At 43.0% G+C, this 24924-nt stretch overlaps 1 protein-coding gene across 1 annotated transcript; it reads left to right on the plus strand.

The window, feature by feature from the left end:
- Positions 1-10478: 10478 nt before the first annotated feature.
- LOC147013587 (ubiquitin-conjugating enzyme E2 D2) lies at positions 10479-20793 on the plus strand. Its single transcript, XM_085855518.1, has 7 exons — positions 10479-10702; positions 11219-11282; positions 11592-11623; positions 16138-16215; positions 16460-16565; positions 16701-16794; positions 16892-20793. Exons 1-7 carry the CDS (start codon positions 10679-10681, stop codon positions 16935-16937), a joined length of 444 nt encoding a protein of 147 aa, XP_085711644.1. The 5' UTR covers positions 10479-10678; the 3' UTR covers positions 16938-20793.
- The last annotated feature ends 4131 nt before the right edge of the window (positions 20794-24924 follow it).

Genomic DNA, 24924 nt, shown 5'->3' on the forward strand with positions numbered 1-24924 from the left:
ATTGTTTGTGTTTAAGTGAAGTTGGTTGCTTGCATTTGGTGCATGAAAGGACACACATGCCAATCGATTGCTCAAGCATGGACAGCCATCACGGAATGCTTGGAAAAACCTTCAAGGCAGATGACATTAAAGTGGGGAAAAAACAGGCTTTTGAAACAAAGTGTTCAGGACAAGAAGTGCAGTGGAAGAGTGGAAACGATAAGAAACATGTGCACTGCTGTGTTGATTGACTGGTTGCCGAGAAAGTTCAGAAAAGGCCAGTGAACTTAGCATATTATGAACCACCATGCAAACCCCCATGAAACAAAAAAATCTTCACTTGAAACCCTGACGTCCACCATGTGTGAATGAACTGAGTGATGTCGACAAGGATTGATGCTACACAGAGTGATACGATGTCTTGCTTGACACCTGCACGACTGCCCTGTCTTAAGGAAAAGTGTTGTTTTTGGGTTAATGTGCAAGCTATCGAAGCTCACTGACATGAAATGTGGTGTTCTGGTCCAAGGAAAATCCACATTGGAATTGGTGCATCATCCTCCACATGTGATGATATGGGCAGGAATGATATCAACATATTTAGTTGGTCCCTCTTTTTTATGGACCAGTAAAAGGCCTAGCTTACGAGCATATGTTAAGAAACTGGCAGATAGGTTTTCCGTTGCATGTTCGAGACTATCTCAATGAAACGTTCCCTCAACGATAGGTTAGATATGGATCACCAACATCACCGGCTCCCCCACTGTGGCTACCACATAGTCCAGATCTAACGACTCCAAACAACTCTTTGTGAGGCTTTATCAAGGAGAAGGTGTCGAGAAAGCAGTATAGGATGCTTGAATTATAAGCTGCCATCGTGGCCTCTTTCACACAGGTTTTTTTTTTCTGTTGTGGAAGAAGCCAGTACATCTAATGGATCAGGATGTAACAGGCCAAAATAAACGGTAGAGAGATGGGAGGAGGGGAGGAGGAGGAACACCAATAGCACATTTGAAAGCCAAGATAGAGGGATACTTGGACAAACAATGGGTGTGAGGAGGAACAGGGGGCTGGGAAGGGACAAGATTGATATAGAAGGAAACACAGTAGGGGAAAACTGGAAGTTTGGGAGGAGAAGATCATGGTTTTGGATTGGGCACGATCTGAAATGGTGGTGAACAGCTGTCTTGAAGAGCCAGAAGGAAGAGTGACATTGAAGAGGATGTGGAAGTTGGTTCTACAAGTGGGTGGGGGGGGGGGGAAGGAAGGAATGAGTGGAGGTGAGCACTGATCCTGGATTGAGGTAGTTTCACCAGAGGGGGGGTTGATGGTGGACCGTGTGCACCCAGCAGAAACCCAGGGGGAACAAAGCACAAAACGAGCAGATGGTGAAAGATCAGAGAGGATGTGGTAGAAGACAGAGAGACCACCTCCCTGTCTGGATGGGAAACTGACAGGCCCATGGACTCTGCTTCATAGTGGTTGATTCCAATGATATTGAAGTCCTTGGTTTCCATGGCATCAAGCTGAGGTAGGAGAGCCAGCCCAGAGGGGAGAGCGGTACTCCAAGTTGCGGATGAAGGATTTATAGGTGGATAGGAGTTCAGGTGTGCCACGGAAAGGCTTTGTATGAGGGAGGATGCCCAGTCGGCCGCTGGCTTTGGAGGCTAACTTAAATGTGGTTTGCCCAAGAAAGATCATGGCTGATTGTGAGACCCAGGAGTGTGAGTGGCTGAACTTCCTCAAGAGAATTGTTTAAAAAGTCAATAGGAGGGTTTGCCATATGGTCCTTTCGGAGAGAAAGATCGTGAGAATGTGAGATTTCTCAGGATTGAAAGACATATTCCAAGTGTTTGACCACATTGCGATTTTTGTTTCATGGTTTGAAGAGAAGGAATAGGCTGCAGCCTGCCTTGCTGAAGGATGAGGAATGTCACGGCAGAGGATGGAGTCGTCAACAAATTGATAAGGGGATTTTCCCGAGAGTCAGAGAGACATTAATGAAGATCAGTAAGAGGCCTGACCTTGAGGGCCTCCATCCATTGTTGGGTGAGTAGAAACAGCATGTTCATTGTGGATTGACTAGGTCTGAACCCAAATTGGTGATCTGAGATGAGGATGTTGGAGAAAAGGATGGATTTTATATTGACTGCAATGATGGATTCCATGATCTTGCTAATGATTGGAAGTAAGCTCATTGGATCTTTAGTTGAGGGAATCTGTTTTTGAACCTTTTGATGTGATGTAGTGTTTGCTGATTTCCAAGCAGATGAAAGATGACGTGGAGTGACAGAGCAGAGAGGAAGTGCAAGAGCAGCAGACCTGGTTTTTAGGACACGTGAGCTGATGCTGTTCGGTCCAGTGACAGAATCGGTCGAGGGTTGCCAGAAACTCTTCTGGCAACTCCTCTCTGAAAACTCAGAAACTCCTCTCTGAGAACGATAGGACACTGAAAGGGTTCTACAAGGCCAATCTCTCCATGGCTTGGTGGTCAAACAAGAAGGTGTGGATGACTGTAACATTATTTCAAGACTGGGATTCGACATACTTCTCCTACATCGAGATGTATTGTGCACAGGAAAACATGGACAACAAGGCCTTGCTTTTACTGGATAACACCCCAGGCCATTCTGTGGATATTGAAGACATGGTGGACGACATACGGGTCATATTTCTGCTGCCAAACCCAACAGCATTGTTGCAGCCGATGGACCAGGGGGTTATACCAACTCTCAAAGCATATTATTTCCACCGTACTATGAGGGAGCTGCTAAGGGTGACAAATTAAGAGGACAAGCCATCAATCGTGGAGTTTTGGAGGGTTAAATGGATGCTAAGGAACGGTTGGCTCAGCTGTTGCTGCAAACCACAAAGGATCCCTTAAACTTTAAAGCTGGTCTTCACCGCGCACGCGACACTTAGTGAAATAAAAGAAATTAATGAAATAATGTGACTTTATCCACAAAAGAATTGCAGCTTAATGCAGAACAACCCTGGGACATCGCAAAGTTCAATTGCCCATGAAATAAACATTGCAGAAAATCTGCCATGTTGCTTGCTTATCTGTGCACGTGTCACGTGGTGCATCAGTTCAAGGTCCGCATAAATGTTATAACTTTTTTTTTAACGTGCGTTTTTTTTTCTTACCAGATTTGCTTTGATTCCCTGTGGAGCACCTCGTTAAACTTCCGAAAATATAGACACAGATTTGGCAGACACTATGGATAGGCAGTCCCTCTGGGGGACAGGTCACAAGGTCAAGCAGTGAATACATTAAATCATATAGCTCAATGAGGCTCGTTAAATTTGGCACATTACGAAATTTTTTTGTTCACTCAATATAATTAGGCCAAAAAAAAAAAAATGTTGCATTGGCGTAACGGGTCACTGAAAAATAGGGTAGGTCGGTCGGGATCTTTTTTTTTATTATTATTTTTTTCCTAATAACTCCCTCCCAAAATCTCCCCCGGCTCGAGTACCACCCTTTTTGTCGGCGGGTTCTGTCCGAAACACTTCCGGGTTTTTGCGATCGCGATCGCAATCAACAAGATACTTGAAAACGATAGCAAAACAACAAAAATAGCAATAAATTCTTTTTTTTTTTTTTTTCAAATTTTTTCGGCAAAATTTTTCGATAGCAAAAAAACAAAAAAAAAAACGTAGGGTCGGCGGAATTTTTAGGGTCGGGCGGGTTACGCCAATGCAACATTTTTTTTTTTTTTTTTGGCCTTATCCAAACAGTAGAAAAGGATAAGTTTAATTTTTTGGAAATTTCACATTTTCTTGTGTATGTATGGAAGAGGGAACATAGCTTTGCTTGCTTAATGTAAATAACTATATCGGCTTCGTTATAAGACTCGTTATTTCTTTAAATTATCAGATTTCATGAAAGATTTTGACAATTATTTAATCCCGACGATATCCGATCCTCCAAACGGAAATAATATTTTGATGATATACTTTAACGAGTCCGTGAGAGAACATCGTGGAAAGTTGTATCATATAATGGCATGAAATCACTCCAAGCTCCTAATTTGAAAACTCGTCTATACAAAATCGATGTATATAAGGATTCGTAGCCATGACGAACAGGCATTTGATAAGTGAGGAAAATGAAAAAAAACTTCATCGTTAAGAAATCGTTGCGGCCTGTTCCAAGTCAAGGCAAGGTTGAGCAGGCCAAAAAAAACATGGCGGCTTCAGACCCCAGCAAGGTTACCCAGGAAACGCTTTAAGATCCCAGACAGCGAAGTGGCCGAGGATCACCTGATGAAGGATATAATTACATAAGGTCGTTAATTATGTTCAAAAGGGGTGTTTTAATTAACCCAAACACCCAAGTTTCACTCTTGCACTTCCTTGGAGTTTTTTTGTGTGCACGGAAAGTTTCAGTCAGCGAGGTTTTATGGTTTTTGAGTTATGGAGGACACACACACACACACACACACACACACACACACACACACACACACACACACACACACACACACACACACACACACACACACACACACACACACTTTTGCCATGTGATATAAAATCTACTGGACACTTGTGCCGTGTGACATAAAATCCACTGGACACTTGTGTCGTGTGATGTAAAATCCACTGGACACTTGTGTCATGTGACGTAAAATCCACTGGACACTTGTGTCATGTGATGTAAAATCTACTGGACACTTGTGCCATGTGATGTAACATCTACTGGACACTTGTGCCATGTGATGTAAAATCCACTGGACACTTGTGTCATGTGACGTAAAATCTACTAGACACTTGTGCCATGTGATGTAACATCTACTGGACACTTGTGCCATGTGACGTAAAATCCACTGGACACTTGTGCCATGTGACGTAAAATCTACTGGACACTTGTGTCATGTGACGTAAAATCCACTGCACACTTGTGCCATGTGACGTTAAATCCACTGCACACTTGTGCCATGTGACTTAAAATCCACTGGACACTTGTGTCATGTGACGTAAAATCCACTGAACACTGTGTCATGTGATGTAAAATCCAATGAACACTTGTGTCGTGTGATGTAAAATCCACTGAACACTTGTGTCGTGTGACGTAAAATCCACTGGACACTTGTCATGTGATGTAAAATCCAATGAACACTTGTGTCGTGTGATGTAAAATCCACTGAACACTTGTGTCGTGTGACGTAAAATCCACTGGACACTTGTGCCATGTGACGTAAAATCCACTGGACACTTGTGCCATGTGACGTAAAATCCACTGGACACTTGTGCCATGTGACGTAAAATCTACTGGACACTTGTGTCATGTGACGTAAAATCCACTGGACACTTGTGCCATGTGACGTAAAATCCACTGGACACTTGTGTCATGGGACGTAAAATCCACTGAACACTTGTGTCATGTGATGTAAAATCCACTGAACACTTGTGTCGTGTGACGTAAAATCCACTGGACACTTGTCATGTGATGTAAAATCCAATGAACACTTGTCGTGTGACGTAAAATCCACTGGACACTTGTCATGTGATGTAAAATCCAATGAACACTTGTGTCGTGTGACGTAAAATCCACTGGACACTTGTCATGTGACGTAAAATCCAATGAACACTTGTGTCGTGTGACGTAAAATCCACTGGACACTTGTCATGTGATGTAAAATCCAATGAACACTTGTGTCATGTGATGTAAAATCCAATGAACACTTGTGTCATGTGACGTAAAATCTACTGGACACTTGTGCCATGTGACGTAAAATCAACTGGACACTTGTGCCATGTGATGTAAAATTCACTGGACACTTGTGTCATGTGACGTAAAATTCACTGGACACTTGTGTCATGTGACGTAAAATCCACTGGACACTTGTGCCATGTGACGTAAAATCCACTAGACACTTGTGCCATGTGACGTAAAATCCACTGGACACTTGTGCCATGTAATGTAAAATCCACTGGACACTTGTGTCATGTGACGTAAAATCCACTGGACACTTGTGTCATGTGACGTAAAATCCACTGGACACTTGTGCCATGTGACGTAAAATCCACTGGACACTTGTGCCATGTGACGTAAAATCCACTGGACACTTGTGCCATGTGACGTAAAATCTACTGGACACTTGTGTCATGTGACGTAAAATCCACTGGACACTTGTGCCATGTGACGTAAAATCCACTGGACACTTGTGTCATGTGACGTAAAATCCACTGAACACTTGTGTCATGTGATGTAAAATCCACTGAACACTTGTGTCGTGTGACGTAAAATCCACTGGACACTTGTCATGTGATGTAAAATCCAATGAACACTTGTGTCATGTGATGTAAAATCCACTGGACACTTGTGCCATGTAATGTAAAATCCACTGGACACTTGTGTCATGTGACGTAAAATCCACTGGACACTTGTGCCATGTGACGTAAAATCCACTGGACACTTGTGCCATGTGACGTAAAATCCACTGGACACTTGTGTCATGTGACGTAAAATCCACTGGACACTTGTGCCATGTGACGTAAAATCCACTGGACACTTGTGTCATGTGACGTAAAATCCACTGAACACTTGTGTCATGTGATGTAAAATCCACTGAACACTTGTTTCGTGTGACGTAAAATCCACTGGACACTTGTCATGTGATGTAAAATCCAATGAACACTTGTGTCATGTGATGTAAAATCCAATGAACACTTGTGTCGTGTGACGTAAAATCCACTGGACACTTGTCATGTGATGTAAAATCCAATGAACACTTGTGTCGTGTGACGTAAAATCCACTGGACACTTGTCATGTGATGTAAAATCCAATGAACACTTGTGTCATGTGACGTAAAATCTACTGGACACTTGTGCCATGTGACGTAAAATCAACTGGACACTTGTGCCATGTGACGTAAAATCAACTGGACACTTGTGTATTGTGACGTAAAATTCACTGGACACTTGTCATGTGACGTAAAATCCACTAGACACTTGTGCCATGTGACGTAAAATCTACTAGACACTTGTGCCATGTGACGTAAAATCTACTAGACACTTGTGCCATGTGACGTAAAATCCACTGGACACTTGTGCCATGTAATGTAAAATCCACTGGACACTTGTGTCGTGTGACGTAAAATCCACTGGACACTTGTGCCGTGTGACGTAAAATCCACTGGACACTTGTGCCATGTGACGTAAAATCCACTGGACACTTGTGCCATGTGACGTAAAATTCACTGGACACTTGTGTCATGTGACGTAAAATCCACTGAACACTTGTGTCATGTGATGTAAAATCCACTGAACACTTGTGCCATGTGACGTAAAATCCACTGGACACTTGTGGCATGTGACGTAAAATCTACTGGACACTTGTGTCATGTGACATAAAATCCACTGGACACTTGTGCCATGTGACGTAAAATCCACTGGACACTTGTGTCATGTGACGTAAAATCCACTGAACACTTGTGTCATGTGATGTAAAATCCACTGAACACTTGTGTCGTGTGACGTAAAATCCACTGGACACTTGTCATGTGATGTAAAATCCAATGAACACTTGTGTCATGTGATGTAAAATCCACTGGACACTTGTGCCATGTGATGTAAAATCCACTGGACACTTGTGTCATGTGACGTAAAATCCACTGGACACTTGTGCCATGTGACGTAAAATCCACTGGACACTTGTGCCATGTGACGTAAAATCCACTGGACACTTGTGTCATGTGACGTAAAATCCACTGGACACTTGTGCCATGTGACGTAAAATCCACTGGACACTTGTGTCATGTGACGTAAAATCCACTGAACACTTGTGTCATGTGATGTAAAATCCACTGAACACTTGTGTCGTGTGACGTAAAATCCACTGGACACTTGTCATGTGATGTAAAATCCAATGAACACTTGTGTCATGTGATGTAAAATCCAATGAACACTGTGTCGTGTGACGTAAAATCCACTGGACACTTGTCATGTGATGTAAAATCCAATGAACACTTGTGTCGTGTGACGTAAAATCCACTGGACACTTGTCATGTGATGTAAAATCCAATGAACACTTGTGTCATGTGACGTAAAATCTACTGGACACTTGTGCCATGTGACGTAAAATCAACTGGACACTTGTGCCATGTGACGTAAAATCAACTGGACACTTGTGTCATGTGACGTAAAATTCACTGGACACTTGTCATGTGACGTAAAATCCACTAGACACTTGTGCCATGTGACGTAAAATCTACTAGACACTTGTGCCATGTGACGTAAAATCTACTAGACACTTGTGCCATGTGACGTAAAATCCACTGGACACTTGTGCCATGTAATGTAAAATCCACTGGACACTTGTGTCATGTGACGTAAAATCCACTGGACACTTGTGCCGTGTGACGTAAAATCCACTGGACACTTGTGCCATGTGACGTAAAATCCACTGGACACTTGTGCCATGTGACGTAAAATTCACTGGACACTTGTGTCATGTGACGTAAAATCCACTGAACACTTGTGTCATGTGATGTAAAATCCACTGAACACTTGTGTCGTGTGACGTAAAATCCACTGAACACTTGTGTCATGTGATGTAAAATCCACTGAACACTTGTGTCGTGTGACGTAAAATCCACTGGACACTTGTCATGTGATGTAAAACGTGTCTTAAAGTGAGAGTACTGCAGGTGTATCCTTATTATTCATGGACCGGTGATTGTTACTTGACGAAAAATATTTTTTCCTTAAGTATGTTGGCCTGTAGCTTTTGTGTGTGTTTGCCTGTTTGTCACAATTTTTGGCCACAGTTTTCAAGTAATCGTTCTAAAATGTTTGTGTGTTTATGGGACAGGCCAAGAACAGCAACGCTTCATTTTTGTCGAAGATCCCAATCCGGATCCAGATCCGACAGTTATTTAATTTTATAACTGATTCTTCACCATTGATGGATAGAGGGCTAAAAACGTGATTACACGATATCTCCAAAAGTTGTGGAGGAGTTATGATAAAATCTCGGTGGATGAGTTCGTTTGGTGACAAGAACAATCCGATCCGATCCGATTCGATTCTGGTTAAAGTCTGGAATCAGATACAAAATGTAAACTGTTCAGCCTGGTGGAAGTGTGCGGCTCCACTGAGTGTTTTTCTGTTTTGCCAAGTGTCACTCTCAGAGTGATTTTTCATTTGTATTTGTGTGTCACACTACTCCTACAGTTCTGGGCCAATTCCAACCAGACTTGCGACATAGGATCAGCATGACCCCAATTAATGGTCTTTGTGGGTTTGGGGGGTACGTAAATGTGTATCATGTAGCGCCCCCTCCAGGTAGAGGAGGGTCAGTGCAGCATTCTTGTCTCCACGTTCTCCAGTGCAGTGAGCTGTTTTGAATTATAAGCAGTCGGTATGTTTTTGCTTCATGCACGCAACTCGGGTTATTAATTATTTTTTGGGTATACAGAGCTGTCAGTTACCTATACACCACCCAAGTATGCGTCAGAAGATAAAAAAAGCAATGTTACCATTTTTACAAGGGGGGTGACAAGACATCGTCTGATGGGAATCCGTACATTTTTAAAACCCCTTCTCTGATCGATTGGTGCATCCAATGGCACGGCATCTTGTGGTTTAAAATAAAAAAAAATAAAAAAGAGAATGACGAGACGTCGCGAACTCATTCAATGAACGATCGAAGGATACAAAATGGCGCCCATGACCCACGTGACAAGAAACGTTTGCCATGCGTCATGGCGCTCCTCCGAGCACACAGCACAACATGTGCGGAGTCTCCCTGTCCCCCGTTCTCATGTAACTTACACTGATATTTCCTCAGATGCAGTGCCCCCTGTTGGTCAGAGCAGCAGTAAGTACTGCCTGTATTTTCGGACAGGAATTTGTGATTTGTTCAGAGTGCCGGAGATAGCTCGCCTACTCTTCGTGAAGGATCTTTAACGTCCACCAAGAAACGCGGGAAGAGACGGCACGTGGGTTTAACGTCCATTAATTAATGAATCACCAGGATATGAGAGAGAAGAGAAGAGGACGCAGGCGAGGCATGCGGCCCTCTGGACCGTGCTGTGAGGCGCGTTCTTCTAAATGAAGTACGTACAGGGGGGGGGATTCATAAATACGGCAACGAGAATGAAACAAAGCCGGATGAAGGAGAACCGACCAATCAGGGCAAATGTCGCATTCAACGGCGAATTAAAACTATCCACATGTGACGTCCGTCGAGACGTCTGAGTAAATGGAGTACCACTCATACTCACACTCACACTCACTGTTCCACCGGGAAAAAAGCTCCCATACGTCGCGCATCGTCGTTAACAACGAGCGGAATGATTTGATGTGAAAAATGAATCCCCCCCAGTCCAACTGAGTGATCCGCCCGGCGGAGTGATCGGTCCGGCGGAGTGATCGGCCTGGCGGAGTGATCCGTCCGGCGAAGTGATCGGCCCGGCGGAGTGATCCGTCCGGCGGAGTGATCGGTCCGGCGGAGTGATCGGTCCGGCGGAGTGATCCGTCTAGTCGGGAAATATAAAACGCTGAGAGGGGGCGGAGCCTCTTACACCGGGTAACGGGCTCGTTCGACCGTTCCTATTGAATCTGCTTTCAGTCGCTGCTCGTTATTAACGTGTACCGGATAGGAGGAAACTTTGGGCTCGTCGCCGGCGCTTCTGATCGCAGTTTTCCTCGACGAGCCGGGATTTCGGGCAAATACAGTTCCACGTGATGGCGTTGAAACGAATTCACAAGGTGAGGCCGAAGGACGGTCCGCAGTGTAGGGCCACGGGCCTGTGAACCGCCGCTCGGCTCGTTCTCGTCTCCGCCATGACCGAGGCCTCGGGCCTGGCGAGTTATTTAGTTTTTCCTCGGACGCATCTGACGCGACGAACACGTCGCCTCGTCGGTTATTCAGAGGCTCGTGTTCGTGGGAATCCGAGTGTGATGCCTTTTCTGGCTGCCTGTCATTGGGAAGGCGAGAAAGGCGCTGAATGGGGGCGGGAGATGCTATTCTTGGGGCGAGGCTTTGTACCCTTTTTCTCTCCTCACGTCGTTATTTTGTTTTCTTTCTCGTTGCTCTTGACGGACATGGTGGTTTTATTATTATTATTATTATTTTTGTATTGTAGTTTTTTTTTTAATCCTCGTCCTCTTCTCGCTCCTCTTTTCGTGCACATCGGCCGCGTTTGTTGAGCATTTCTTGTGCAAGTATCACGATGTGCTTGGGTAACGTTTGTGTGTGTGTGTGTGTGTTGTGTGTGTGTGTAGGAACTGAATGATTTAGGAAGAGATCCTCCAGCACAATGCTCGGCCGGGCCCGTCGGGGACGACAGTAAGTCCAAGTAATGGAAAGAAGGGCTTGGTTGGGAGGGGGGGGATTGTGGGTCGATTTTTTTTTAATTTATTTATTTTTAAAACAAGAATCTTCATGGAGGATAATTTTATATATATATATATATATATATATATATATATATATATATATATATGTGTATGTATGTATGTATGTATGTATATATATAAATAATTGAGCCAGTAATTTGTTCACCCTTTGTACCCATTGATCCTCGAGCGTGTTCTTTCTCACCCTATTAATGTTTCTTTTTCTCTTTCTCTTCTCTCACCCTCTGCCCGCCTTTAGTGTTTCACTGGCAAGCTACAATTATGGGACCGGTAATATAGCACTACCCTCGATAGATGCACATTTTGACACCATGGTATCCTGATTTCCCCCCCCCCCCCCCTTCCTGGCTTTGAATTCCCTCTTATGTGCTGCGAAAGATTTTGTTTTGCTCTATTGCTGATGTCGATGAAAAAAAAATTGTTTGGTCATTCTTCACAACATATGATTTCGAGGTGGCACCGAGTGCCTTCTCGTGTGGCTAATCCAAATGGCTTTCATCTACAGCGGCCACAAGAAAACCTGGCGTGGCATACCTAGTAAGACGGAGGTTGACTAGGAAAAGCATCGTAGCTATTGCAATTAGGAGCTGCGGATGCATTGGCAACATGTACCGCAAAGAGCGATTTATGTCGGCGCCTGATGGGACGACGAGGGTTGGACGGCCAAGAGAGACCTCACGACGTGCCGTTGACGAAAGGATGAAGGTCAGCTGGAATGAAGTGCGACCGTGGGCCCACGATCACCGAAAGTGACTAGGCATGCCAGGCTTCACCATTGTATGTAATAAGTGATGCAGACGTTCATCTTCTTGCCCTGTTTTTTGGAGACATTGGGGAATAGGTCGATATAGTCCAACTAACGTAGAATTAGAGGTTTTTTTTATTTTAACCTCTACCTGGATGTTGTGTGTTTACGTCTGTCTGTGTGCAGGATATCTCAAAATTGTGGACGGATCTGGATGACATTTTGTGGGCAGGTTGAGTGTGTGACAAGGACGAACTGATTCGATTTTGGTGAAGATCCAGATCTGGAGATAACTGTGAGAATTTTAAATGATTCTTCACCATTGGGTGCCATCGGACTAAAACGATATGTAGCTTGTCTCAAAAAGTTGTGGACGGATTTGGCCAACGTTTGGTGACGAGGACAAGCCGATTTTTAAATTTCAGTTCAGGTCCGAATCCAGATCTGGCATATCGGTGGGATGCAAGAGGTAAACTAATCAGCCTGGCAGAGGTATGCACTCAATCAAGTGGCCGTTCTCGTTGCATCTGCTTTGAGTAGAGTAAGAGATCGAAGATTCCATTGAACGTGCTCGTCGTCCATAATGGGAGGCTGTTGGGCTCGCGTGATGCTAATCTGAGTGTTCACGTCAGGATCTTGATGTGTTCTCGTTTATAAGTGCTTGTGGACATTTACAGACGACCTAAACTGACAGTATTTATTCAGCAGACAATTCATACAGCTCGGGGGAATAATAAAAGTAGAAAATATTTTTTAATAAATATATTTTGGTGTGATGTAACGAGCAGGTAGATTTTATTTTATTTTATTTTATTTTTTTTTCAGGATTTATGAAACGATTATGACTGAGTAGCTTGGTTATACTTTTCCCATTACAAAATATTTGGATTATTTACACTTGCAATGTAAGTTCCCAACCTGGTGGCTGAGAGGAGGAACCCTTGTCATGCAAGTTCCTTAACTGGGAGGGGGAACCCTTGTAATGCAAGTTCCCTTCCTGGTGGCTCAGAGGAGGAACCCTTGTAATGCAAGTTCCCTACCTGGTGGCTCAGAGGAGGAACCCTTGTAATGCAAGTTCCCTTCCTGGTGGCTCAGAGGAGGAACCCTTGTCATGCAAATTCCCTACCTGGTGGCTCAGAGGAGGAACCCTTGTAATGCAAGTTCCCTACCTGGTGGCTCAGAGGAGGAACCCTTGTCATGCAAGTTCCCTACCTGGTGGCTCAGAGGAGGAACCCTTGTCATGCAAGTTCCCTACCTGGTGGCTCAGAGGAGGAACACTTGTCATGCAAGTTCCCTACCTGGTGGCTCAGAGGAGGAACCCTTATAATGCAAGTTCCCTACCTGGTGGCTCAGAGGAGGAACCCTTGTCCTGTAAGTTCTCTACTTGGTGGCTGGGAGGGGGTAACCTTGTCATGTAAGTTCCTGAACTGGGGGCTGGGAGGGGGATCCCTTGTAATGCAAGTTCCCCACCTGGTGGCTCAGAGGAGGAACCCTTGTCATGCAAATTCTCTACCTGGTGGCACAGAGGAGGAACCCTTATAATGCAAGTTCCTTACCTGGTGGCTCAGAGGAGGAACCCTTGTAATGAAAGTTCCCTTCCTGGGGGCTGGGAGGGGGAACCCTTGCCATGAAAAGCCCTGCTTGTGATGGTGCACTCTCTGCATTCATGTGGTCGTATTGAGATGCATTAAAATTTAGATTTGACACCGTATCAGTGTCAGTGCCACTGTGTCTATTTGATATACTCGTGCGTGCCAGTATGTTCAGCTTCGTTCCTTCGCTCTCGTAAATGACGACTCGATTGGGGCATTTTTTCCAATTTGATCGGACCAACCGTATCATAAATGGCCATAACTTGGGAAACACCTGGGAAACACTCAGGTCCCCAGCGTCAATTGTGATGTCATATCAAACTAAGAAGAAGACTTGTGATGTCATTGTGCAAAAAAATAAATAAACATTAATTGTGAGGTCATTGGTAATGTCATAGCACTGTTTCCTGTCATTGGTTGACAGACATTGGTCATTGTATCATGTTATTCTTTTTATTACTGCCAATTATTGTGCTATTATCGACTTATTAATACTGAAGGACCAATTTTGTGCTCCGAACAGTCGCGTCACGTTTTTCTCGGTACTGTGACCTGGACTGAAAAACTTCGTACCTGTAATAGTGCATCGCACATAGTGGCAATAGTCAAACTTCAACTCTGAAGCAGAATAAACACTTTTCGTTTTGCATTCGTTTACATGGCGATGTGTGACGTCACCGCTGAGAGGCGGAAGGACGTCATGACATCGGTCATTCGCTGACATTACGTGTGGTCGATAGACCGTCACTGCTGAGCGGTGTAATTCCACTCCTCGAAAATAGCGTCTGCGATGTAAAACCCTCTTCTGCACAGGCTGACCACCTCAGAATGTGAATTTGACACAAAAAATGTAACACGAAACATTGTATCTCTATATTAATACTGAAGGACCAATTTTGTGCTCCTCACGGTCGTGTCACGTTTTTCTCGGTACTGCGACCTGAGAAGTTTTGACACGGTGTTCGTCAAAGTAGACACGTGCACAAATCAGGGGACTTCTTCACAAGGAGTAGTGTACAAGGACGTTTTGTAGGCCTCCATGAAGTACATCAACTGGGATCCGGCTCTTAAAAGACGCCACTGGTTGTCATATTGGGCTCATGGAATCCGTCTGTGACGGGGTTTCGGCTTGTTATTATTAATAGGCTGTTATCATTTTTCTGAGATCTTTAGGGAAAAAATGGCGTGAGAAGGTGGAACGACACTTCAGCTGCGATATATATATATATATATATATATATATATATATATATATATATATATATATATATATATATATATATATATATATATATATATATATATATATATATATATATATATATATATATATATATATATATATATATATATATATATATATATATATATATATATATATATATATATATATATATATATATATATATATATATATATATATATATATATATATATATATATATATATATATACATACACATACACCTTTCCAACACTGAAAAATGCAATAAAATGGCCGTAACTTGGGAACCGCTTGTCCGATTAATATAAAACCTTGAAAAGGCATATCCTCAGGTCTCCAGCAATAGATCGGACCAGTGGTTGTCAAAACAGCGGTCACATGCACACCGCTGGAAATGTGTGTGTATGTATATGTATATATGTATATGTATATGTATATGTATATGTATATATATATATATATATATATATATATATATATATATATTCTTCCTTCGGCTGCTCCCGTTTGGGGTCGCCACAGCGGATCATCCGTATGATCTGCATAGTGATTTTGGCACATTTTGCGCCGGATGCCCTTCCTGACGCAACCCTGGTCGCCTCTTACGACACAGGGATAGGGTATACACCGGCCCAGTACACTGGTACTCACTTCACCGACCTCGGAACGATGACAGGCTGAGTTAACCCCCTGGTGTATTAATTCAGTGGCCCAACGGGGCTTGAACGCATGACCTTTTGGATCCCAAGCCGCTGCCCAAACCACTGCGCCAACACCAGGCTCACCAATTATAACACCAATTATATAAATAAATATAATTAGTAAAGTATTGGAATTGTTAAGATTTATTTTTCTTCAAGGAAATGTTGATGGACTTGGCTGCCCGGGAACTTTTTGTGGCCCCCGGGGCCTAATACCCTCGAGGGGTCATTGCTGTTTGTTTGGTGGGCCTTTCGCCTTGCCTTTGGAAATATTATGCCATGGGCGAGGGTGAAGTATAGCTTTTGGGTTGGCGTTTTCAAGGCAGAGGGCCTGTGCCCGAGACGTCTGTTCGCCTTTCTCGCAGCGGGGTGGCATGTACCTCGGCATTCGGATGGGAGTTTGATCGTGTTTCTGTGCTGACCAATTGGTTTATAAAGACTTGTTTTCCTTGTTGAAATTGTAAATGTATTTTTCAAACTTTTATTATTTATTTTCTCTCCCCTCCCACCCCCCATTCCAGCCAGACAGTCCTTACCAAGGAGGCGTCTTCTTCCTCACAATTCACTTTCCAACGGACTACCCATTTAAGCCACCAAAGGTTGTCATCCCGTCCTTGCTGTTTCGCTTATGCACTGATGTTGAAGTATTTCTCTCAAAGTAAAATCTCAGTGATGATAAATGGCACAGGAGAGGAGGTTGGGTTTGTACTTTTCCAGTTAAAATGGAAGTTTTTTTTTTAGTTTTTTTTTTTAGTTTTTTTCCATCTGTATATTTATTGTTTAATCTTGGTTTTTTTTTTATTTTTTCTCTTCTGCTCTCATCTTATCCAACTGTTCCATTAGGTGGCATTTACTACAAGGATTTACCACCCAAACATAAACAGTAATGGCAGCATCTGCTTGGACATTCTGCGTTCGCAATGGTCTCCTGCCCTAACTGTCAGCAAAGGTGTGTTGGTGCTGCGCCTGTGACCTGTTTGCTGAGATTTTGATGCTCCTTGTGCTTGAAGTAATGATTTTGAAGTGAGTGGTATGGTGCTTTAAAAAAAAAATCCTTTCACCCCCCCCCCCTTTCCCTCTCTAGTGTTGCTCTCCATCTGTTCTCTACTGTGCGATCCCAACCCTGATGACCCTTTGGTTCCAGAGATTGCAAAATTGTACAAGACAGACAGAGACAGGTGTGAAGGGAGGGGTGTGTTTGTATTGATGCTTGAGTAGAAGGTAAGGTGAGACAAATCTCAACTTGATTGTTCACCTTTTCCTCTTTCCCTCCAGATATAACAAGGTTGCTCGTGATTGGACGCACAAATATGCCATGTGACCCACGGTGCTCTGCCTCCTACCCAACCCTGTCCCCTTCTCTCTCACTTCACTCGCTTTTACCTTCACACCTCTCTTCCCTTCCTCCCCCTCTCCATCCAAACATGTACCCTTCTTGACTACTCTGATTACTTGCATTTACCCTTGTACCACCATTTCTCCTTTGACAATGGTTCCACATGCTATCTAAAAAAAAAAAGGTGTCAAAACAAAACTCTGAAGCTGCTGAAGCCCCACCTCTTCATCCCACCTCCTATATTTTATTGGGTGCAACTTGTATCCAGCCACTAGCTGAACCTTCTCTCTTTAATTTAATCCCTCCTGGCCTTTGTTCTCAATTTGATTGCTCATAAATTGTTTGGCCTTGTATCCCAGGTTATTTTAAAATGTATCCCTACCACCTACCCCCTCGTTCGGACTCTCCCCTGTTTTTTAATTTTTTTTTTTTCGCTGTGCATTGCACTCGTGTCGTCGACTCCTGGCATCTTCTTCACCAACTTTGCATTTGCTCATCTCCCTCTTCATAGACTGTATTCCCCCCCCCCAAACCACCACCTCCCCAACCATACTCCCTGTACATTTATGTAATAAAGTTGGTAGGTATACCGTAAGCTGTCTGTGTGATTTAGCTTTGCAGCTTAGTCCATGTTTTGCCATGCGTTGTTTTTTATCCTCTTCTTTGTTTTTATTTTTTAATAGATCTGAGGCAGTTTGAGAATGCCTTTGATAGGTCTTGAATTATGAAGTGAGTTTTACTTATCTTGTTGGGTTTGGAATTTTTAATTTTATGAAAGGCTGGATTTTCTGCTCCCTGTAGTCTGTCATGTAACAAATCCTCTAATTTATTTGCTACCAAAGATTGCTTTTCAAGGTCTTGATAATTACTAAAGGTTGAGTTGGTTATCATAACCAAACGGATTCGTACACTGATATGAAATTTCTTGTGACGTTATTACTATTATACAAAATGAATTGCCTCTTGGTATTTTTTTTTTCCCCTCCCACGTGCCCTTTTTACACTTCATAACAAGGCTTTTGTCTGTCTGACCATGTCACTGACTGCCTGCTTTGTTACCTTCATCACCTGGAAGCACCTGGTGAATGCACTTGTAATATGCTTGGATATTGTTTGCCTTTTGTTGCCCGTTGTACTTTTCCTCTGAAAGTAGAGAACAAAAGGTGCGTGGCCTGTGAAGATCTCGAATCTGAAATTCCCTTTCAAGGTGGAAATGCCTTGTTTTGCGCAATTCGTCGAATGGACGAATGCTGCGATTCACGTCATGTCGTGTACTTTATTTGGCTGCTCCAGGACTGCGAGATGCACTCTCCCTACCCACTGAGCGAATTTGTTTTCTTTCAAATGGTAGTGCCAGGGAAGTTACACACGCACATGCACTCTGAAATGTACATTCAGACTGGTTAAGGTGCCAATGTTGGGTAAAGCTTATCCACATAGTTTTCCTACCAGTAGACAGGCCCAGCAATTTAATTGCTTTCTGGTTGAGATTCAAATGCATCAAGCAGGTAAACTTGGTTTGTCAACTTTTTTAACATTTACCTGTAATTTATATGATTTTTTTTTTTTCTTTTCTTCGAATGACTACCTAATTTCCTGGAACAATGTTTGAGTGCTTGTATGTTGGGTGGAGGAGGGTCTGTTTGATGTTGGAATTTGGAATTCCAGGAAGACTGTGCCATGTCCTGTATATCTTCCTGTTTTTCAGGTGCCATGTTTGACATTATCTTCCTGATGTTATCTTGTGACACCCTCTTCTGTTTCCATTGTCTGCCTTTTTCAAAAAAAAAGGTCTTCCTTTTTGGTTGTCGTGTGCATCATCTTCTACGAGCCTTGCACAATTTGAAGAAGCCTCTCCTGTCAATTGAGGGCCTTTTGCATTTTGTTCCTTTGGGACAATCTTTACACGTTCCCTTTGTTCGGATCCCAACATCTCGACCCGTTCCCTTTGTTCGGATCCCGACATCTCGACCCGTTTTTTTTTTTTTTTGCTCTTGTAACGCATTTCCTCTCGATCTACATCAGTAATATGTACACGGCTCTCTCATCGCAAAACAAATCCCATGGTTACATTTCTTCGTGCTTTATATTTTAATTTTTCTTCAGCGTTACTTGCTAAAAATTAGTTTTTGAAGACAACAAGCATCTCAATTAATTTTCAGGTAAAGGTCCCATTTTATTACTCGTCTCGCTATAATCGTGCATATGAATTGAAAGTCAAGTCTGGACGATGAAAAATACAAGGTTATTTGTTATTTTTTGTTAATTTCACCCCCCCCCCCCGCCCCACCAATTGACAAAAATTCTGGAAACATCAATTTTTTGCCATTCAAGGTGCAAATGTTAAAAAACAAAAATAAAATCTAAAATATCAGAGCTGCACCACTTTCGAGCTTAGGGACATGTCCCTTTGTCCTTAAACGGTTATTGCGTTACCTTTTAGTCAAACAGTAAAATAATGTTTTATTTATAACTGACAGGCTGTACCTGCCATTTTCTTAGTTATCTTTGCTTGTATAATAAATGGATGCCCCACCTTCCTCTACCTTGGGATAACAGGATATGATCCATGTCACGTATGTATGGTTGAGGTTTCCTTTTGCAGGTTTTTTATTTTATTTTATTTTTAAAAGACACATGGATGAGCAAAAATAAAATTGCGATTGCTCATTGTACAAATCCAAGGGCTGATTGATTGTGAATAGTTCGGTGGGATATTAATTGAGTCTGCATGATGGTTATCGGGTGTCATCATTGTAAGGATTTTCATCTGGAGGGGTGAATACCCGAGTGAGGATCAGGTGTGGTTGCACACTGCAAAATAAGTTGACCACACTCTGGGCAATTGACGTGCCAATAGTCTGACTCTTTACAAGGAATGCTGATGATCCTCAAGATTATGGTGTCTTGCTCAACGGACCTACTGAGAAGTGCCATCAGATGCCAGATGAGTGAATCGTGCAATGATGCTGTTTTATCGGAATGGGTTTATTTGGGACACCGTGATCAAGAGATTTTCATGTCTTCCCACTCATCTGCTCTCAATACCATTCTGTATCTGAGATGGGCACACAACTGCCTTTTGGGCTTGTCAGGAGGCTCATCCCCCTTTCTTTAACCATACCCACAACTTCTTTTTTTTTGAAATTGCTGGATTCATGAAGGATGTTTACTTTTTGCTGAAATTCAAGATGACCTGAAATATGCAATGTCATGGAAGTTTAGAATTGACAGATGAAACTCCCAATCCCTGATTTTGTTTAACGGTGGAAGGAAGCCCTTGGAGGAAGTCCTGTTCTGTTTTCCATCCCTTGAGCCAAGTGTATATTTGTTTACATTGTATTATTTTTGGGCCTCTCTTTATTGTTTTTTTTTTTTTTTTTTTTCCAGCAAAATTGTTGAATTCAACTTTATCTTGTTTTCTGTAGTTCCTGTTCATCAAAATGAACTTTATCTCCATTCAAATGATAATTTAAGTCCAGGGAACAGTTGTAAAAAAAATATTAATACTGTATTCCATATCTCGCTTCAGGGGCGTCGATCCATGTGAGGGTTTTGGGGGAAGGGGTGTGCGAGATTGTTAGCATATCCATGAGGAAGGTGGTGGGGTGTCTCTCAGGGTGTGGAAGTTTTTTGTTTTTATTATTGCTGACTTTTTTTTTCTTTTTTTTTAACCTCAACTATACCCTCCATTGTATTTCCATGGTGAATTTTCTTTTTAGTTTGGCTGGAGTTAAAGAAGCGTTGGTAATGTGGATCCCCATAAAATGAAGATATGATAACTTTACTACAGATTGGAGGATTCACATCTTCAAAATAAACTGAAGTGGCAGAGACTGCACACGGTGGCCTGGATGTTGCTTTACCCCTGATAAATTTCTCGCACCTTTCACCCGCCATGGTGTGTGGTAACACTGACGGGAACTATGGAGGGCATACACGTCCAATGACAGATTCATTCTTGTAATTACTGCACAATCCACCTGAATATTAAGAGTTTAAGAACAAATGCTTGACTAGGGAGGTAAAGTCACTTTCAGGCCAAACCTGAATGAGGGGAAGGGGTGGGGGTGGTCAAAATGAATATTGTTTTACCCATTATGGAGCATGGTACACCTGGATATATGTACATTTGTGAAAGGTAATGAGAACGAATCACATAAATCATAAGATTACCTTCACTGGTGACTTATTCACCCTATCAAATCATGCAACATTGTATGATTGCAATTTTAAGAATAGTTCTCACTATACATGTGACATGGACTGTGATTCATAACAAGTGTTCATATGGAGAGCATTAAAGGAAAAAATCACTCCATGGCTTTGTGTTGTAATCCAGTTTGTAAACAACCGTCTTGGATGTTGACTGTTGTGTCTGTGTGTGTTTGTGTCATGTCTTGGTGAAAAATGTAGTTTTTCTCTTTTTAATTTTTTTTTTTTTATTATGTAAATCAAGTATCCACTGCCTTTGTCGTGTGAAGTATCTTAAACTTTCACCCCATTAGTTATTTGCATTCATTGCATTGAGAATCTGAGATCTCACCTACCCAGCTCTTCATGCCAGACCGGGGAGTGCCAAATGGTTCACCATCTCCCACCCTATTGTGCTTCACAGGTACGTTTTTGAGTCTCAGGTGATTGAAAGACCTCTCGCTTGTTGCAATTGATGGACAGACTGCTGTTGTGGCAACCGCACTATATGTGGGACCATTTTATTTTACTATCATCGAGGTGGTTGCTGATCGCCCTCACAGATGCATGTTTTTTTTTTTTTGGGGGGGGGGGCGGGGGTGCTCACAGACTTTTTGCCTTTCGTGGGTGGGAATCGAGGTCATCACCATTAAAGGCTGATGACAGTTTTCAATCCTCTTTTTTGAAACGAACTTCCCCTTTCCAGCCAGAAATTACAATTTGCTCCATAGCATGTCCATTATGTGCTGCTGTAATCTATCGATGACCTCAATGACTTGTTAGTAACTTTGATAATGGTTTCAACAAGGTGTGTTATCGTTGTGAATGTCAGAGGTATGAAATCATTGGGGTGTTCTTGCTTGTTGGGGAAGTTTTGGTTAGCTTGCCTTGTATTTTTAAACGAATGTTTGTGCAGGTGTTTGTGTGCAAAACATATGGATTTTTTTTTCCTTACCCAGAATCATGGCTACTTCGCATCGCCGCATGCATGGAGGTGATGTCAGCCAAGAACGCGCAACTTCCAGTCGTACTTCACAGAGTAAGAGAAGATGGCGTTTAACAACACTGAACCATCACATGACTCTTAAAATACCTTGCCATCAGGGTTGCTCAATTTATTTTCATTAGTGGGCCTCTTGGTCTCTTGGAGCAAATTTTCATTGGTCTTCATGGCCTTGTAGCATACCTGCTTTGCCGTACTGCTGGAGCATTTTGCTTGTCTTTCACCAAGCCCAGATGTGCTTGGGCCAGTCTTGGGATTATACATTCATTATTGTTGTTAAATGATATTGGTAGTATTAATTAATGTATGCTTTGTTGCAATGTTTTTCGTTATTTATTTTGTAATTGGAATGCCATGACTAGGCTTAGCTGTGCAGCTTAGTGTGCTTTGTTGACTCCCTCAGCTTGGTGCGCTTTGTCCCCTCACCAACCACCGAGGACGACTCCCTTTTGGCGACCCCCTCCCTCACCTGCCCGTTTGATGTGATTTTAGGTATGTGTTCCTCACCTTTATTGCTGATCTTGAAATTTAAAAACATAGGGAAAATTCAGAGGGTAATCACACATGGGGAACTTGTTCTTACTAACTTGGCTAATTAACACCGCACCACCCCTCTTGTGGTGACAGGTAACACTTAAGCTCACAGATTCCTGATTTACTCTTGAGATGCCTCCCACACGTCCACAGACCAAGCAACTCCACACAATGCTATATTCCCTATTGGATTCTTCCATCTACCCCCCCTCACAATCAAAACAATATTATACACACGTAAATGGATGTGGATGCTTTGAGACTTGGTCGGTCTCAATTCCAGCAATTGGAGCCCACCCACATGTGGTGGTCGCAGATGACAGTTCACAAACTGGTATGCCCACTCACTTATGCAGATATATTGTTGTGGGGCCGGGTCTCGGCGGTGAGCACGACCGCTAGGTGAAGCAGTGGAGTCTGCTCCACCGAACACCCTGAATTTAGGTCGTACCTTTCAGATAAATCCGAAAGGTCATGGGTCCATTATCGGACCGAAGATCGCCAATAGGTCGACCACGGTTAGGGTCAATTGCCAATTTCAATATACCTAAATACCCACGTCGTCCAAGCTACCGGGGAAATTCACCCTCGGCAGGATCTGCGCGATCCGAGTCGTACCCCGAGCGGAGAGTACCAGATTCCTGCTGGGCCGATTGCACAATTACGGAAACAATGAAGCCTCCTAATTCCCATTCACAGCGCAGCAAACCAATGATAGAAAGGACAAGGATGAGCTGGGACATTCAACAAAAGGGGAATTTACAATAATTGGGGGATAAGGGGAAGAATAATCGGGAGGGGAACACAGATCAGAGTTATCACGACTAAGCAAGGCAAATAATGTACAACAAAAGCACTTAATTCTACTTCTAGATGGGCCCACGGACACACACACACAGATACCCAGAAATGGACCCCGTCGGGTCTTTATTAAAGGCTTCCAGCTCGAGGAAAGGGTGAGCTGGAGACCAGAGCTATATTGGGCCTGTCCACCTCATGTGGTCTTTGACGTTCTGGATCGGTGGGACTCGAACCCACAACCACGATGCCACTCCAAGTACCAGGGACGGAGGATGAAGGACGGACGCCAACCAGCGCGAGGGCAGAAAAGGCAGCGAGCGCCAGTCGGCGAGGCGATCTCAGACGATCCGGCCAGCAAAAACCAACTGCAACTGTTTCCCGTCAGATAGTGCCGAACAATTATTCACTCTCTGTCCAGGGGGGGAGGGGACTCCCTCTCGTAACCCACCCCACACCCCCCCCTTACTGGACGGTTTTGGCACGCGATCCGCTCGTTGCTCCTGTGATTGGCCAAAAGGGGCGCCAAGTCCGCTGATTGGACCGGGGGGGGCATGGCCGGCGTCATGGCGTCTCGTATCATATCTCCAAACGAATTTCTGGATACATTGTAATGTTTAATGCCCAGAGACTCCAGCGTTCGTGGCTATACTCTACCGGTTAAAAGTTTTAGAACGCCCCCATTTTTCAGTTTTTTCCTGAAATTTGATTAGTTCAAGTCCAGTGAATAACCTCAAATGGTACAAAACAAAGTGGTAAACTGCCAGAGGTTTAAAAAAAAAGTTTAGGTTACCAAAAACTGAAAAATAATGTACATTTCAGAGTTGTTAAAAATTCTTTTTTCAGGGAACAAGTAATGGGTTAGCAACTGCAGCTGTTCTGCAGCAATGGAAGTAAATTAAGCCTTGAATGTTGATGTAACACCTCTCGGAATTGTTTGCAACTTTTGTTTATTAGTTACAAACCCTCTGTCTATAAAAGCAGTGTTGGAACAGACTGTTGCTACACCCTCTGAAGCATTATTTGGATAATATTACACTGCAGGAAGTAGTATGTTATCAGAATGGTGAGAAAAAGATAATTAACAAAGGAAGACAGACAGACCATTATAACCCTTAAATTGTAGGTCTTTCCTAAAGTGAAATTGCAAAGTAAGCCAAGGTGTCCGTGAGAACAGTTTCCTACACCATCAAAAGGCACTTGGAAACTGGAGGAAACTCTGACAGGAAGAGGTCTGGCAGACCCAAAGCCACAACACAATCAGAAGACAAGTTTAAGTAAATTAAGCCTTGTCAGTTGATGCAAACAATTCCTGCAGGTGTCCCAACTTTTGTTGATTAGTTACAAACCCTTAGTTTGTTCCAACACTGCTTTTATACAGACAGCTCTACCCTCAAGCATTATTTGGGCAATATTGCACTGCAGGAAGTAGTATATTGCTGT

Source organism: Eptatretus burgeri, chromosome 14, assembly GCF_056783735.1.
Source record: "Eptatretus burgeri isolate ZD-2024b chromosome 14, Ebu_testis_v1, whole genome shotgun sequence".
Lineage (NCBI taxonomy): Eukaryota > Metazoa > Chordata > Myxini > Myxiniformes > Myxinidae > Eptatretus > Eptatretus burgeri.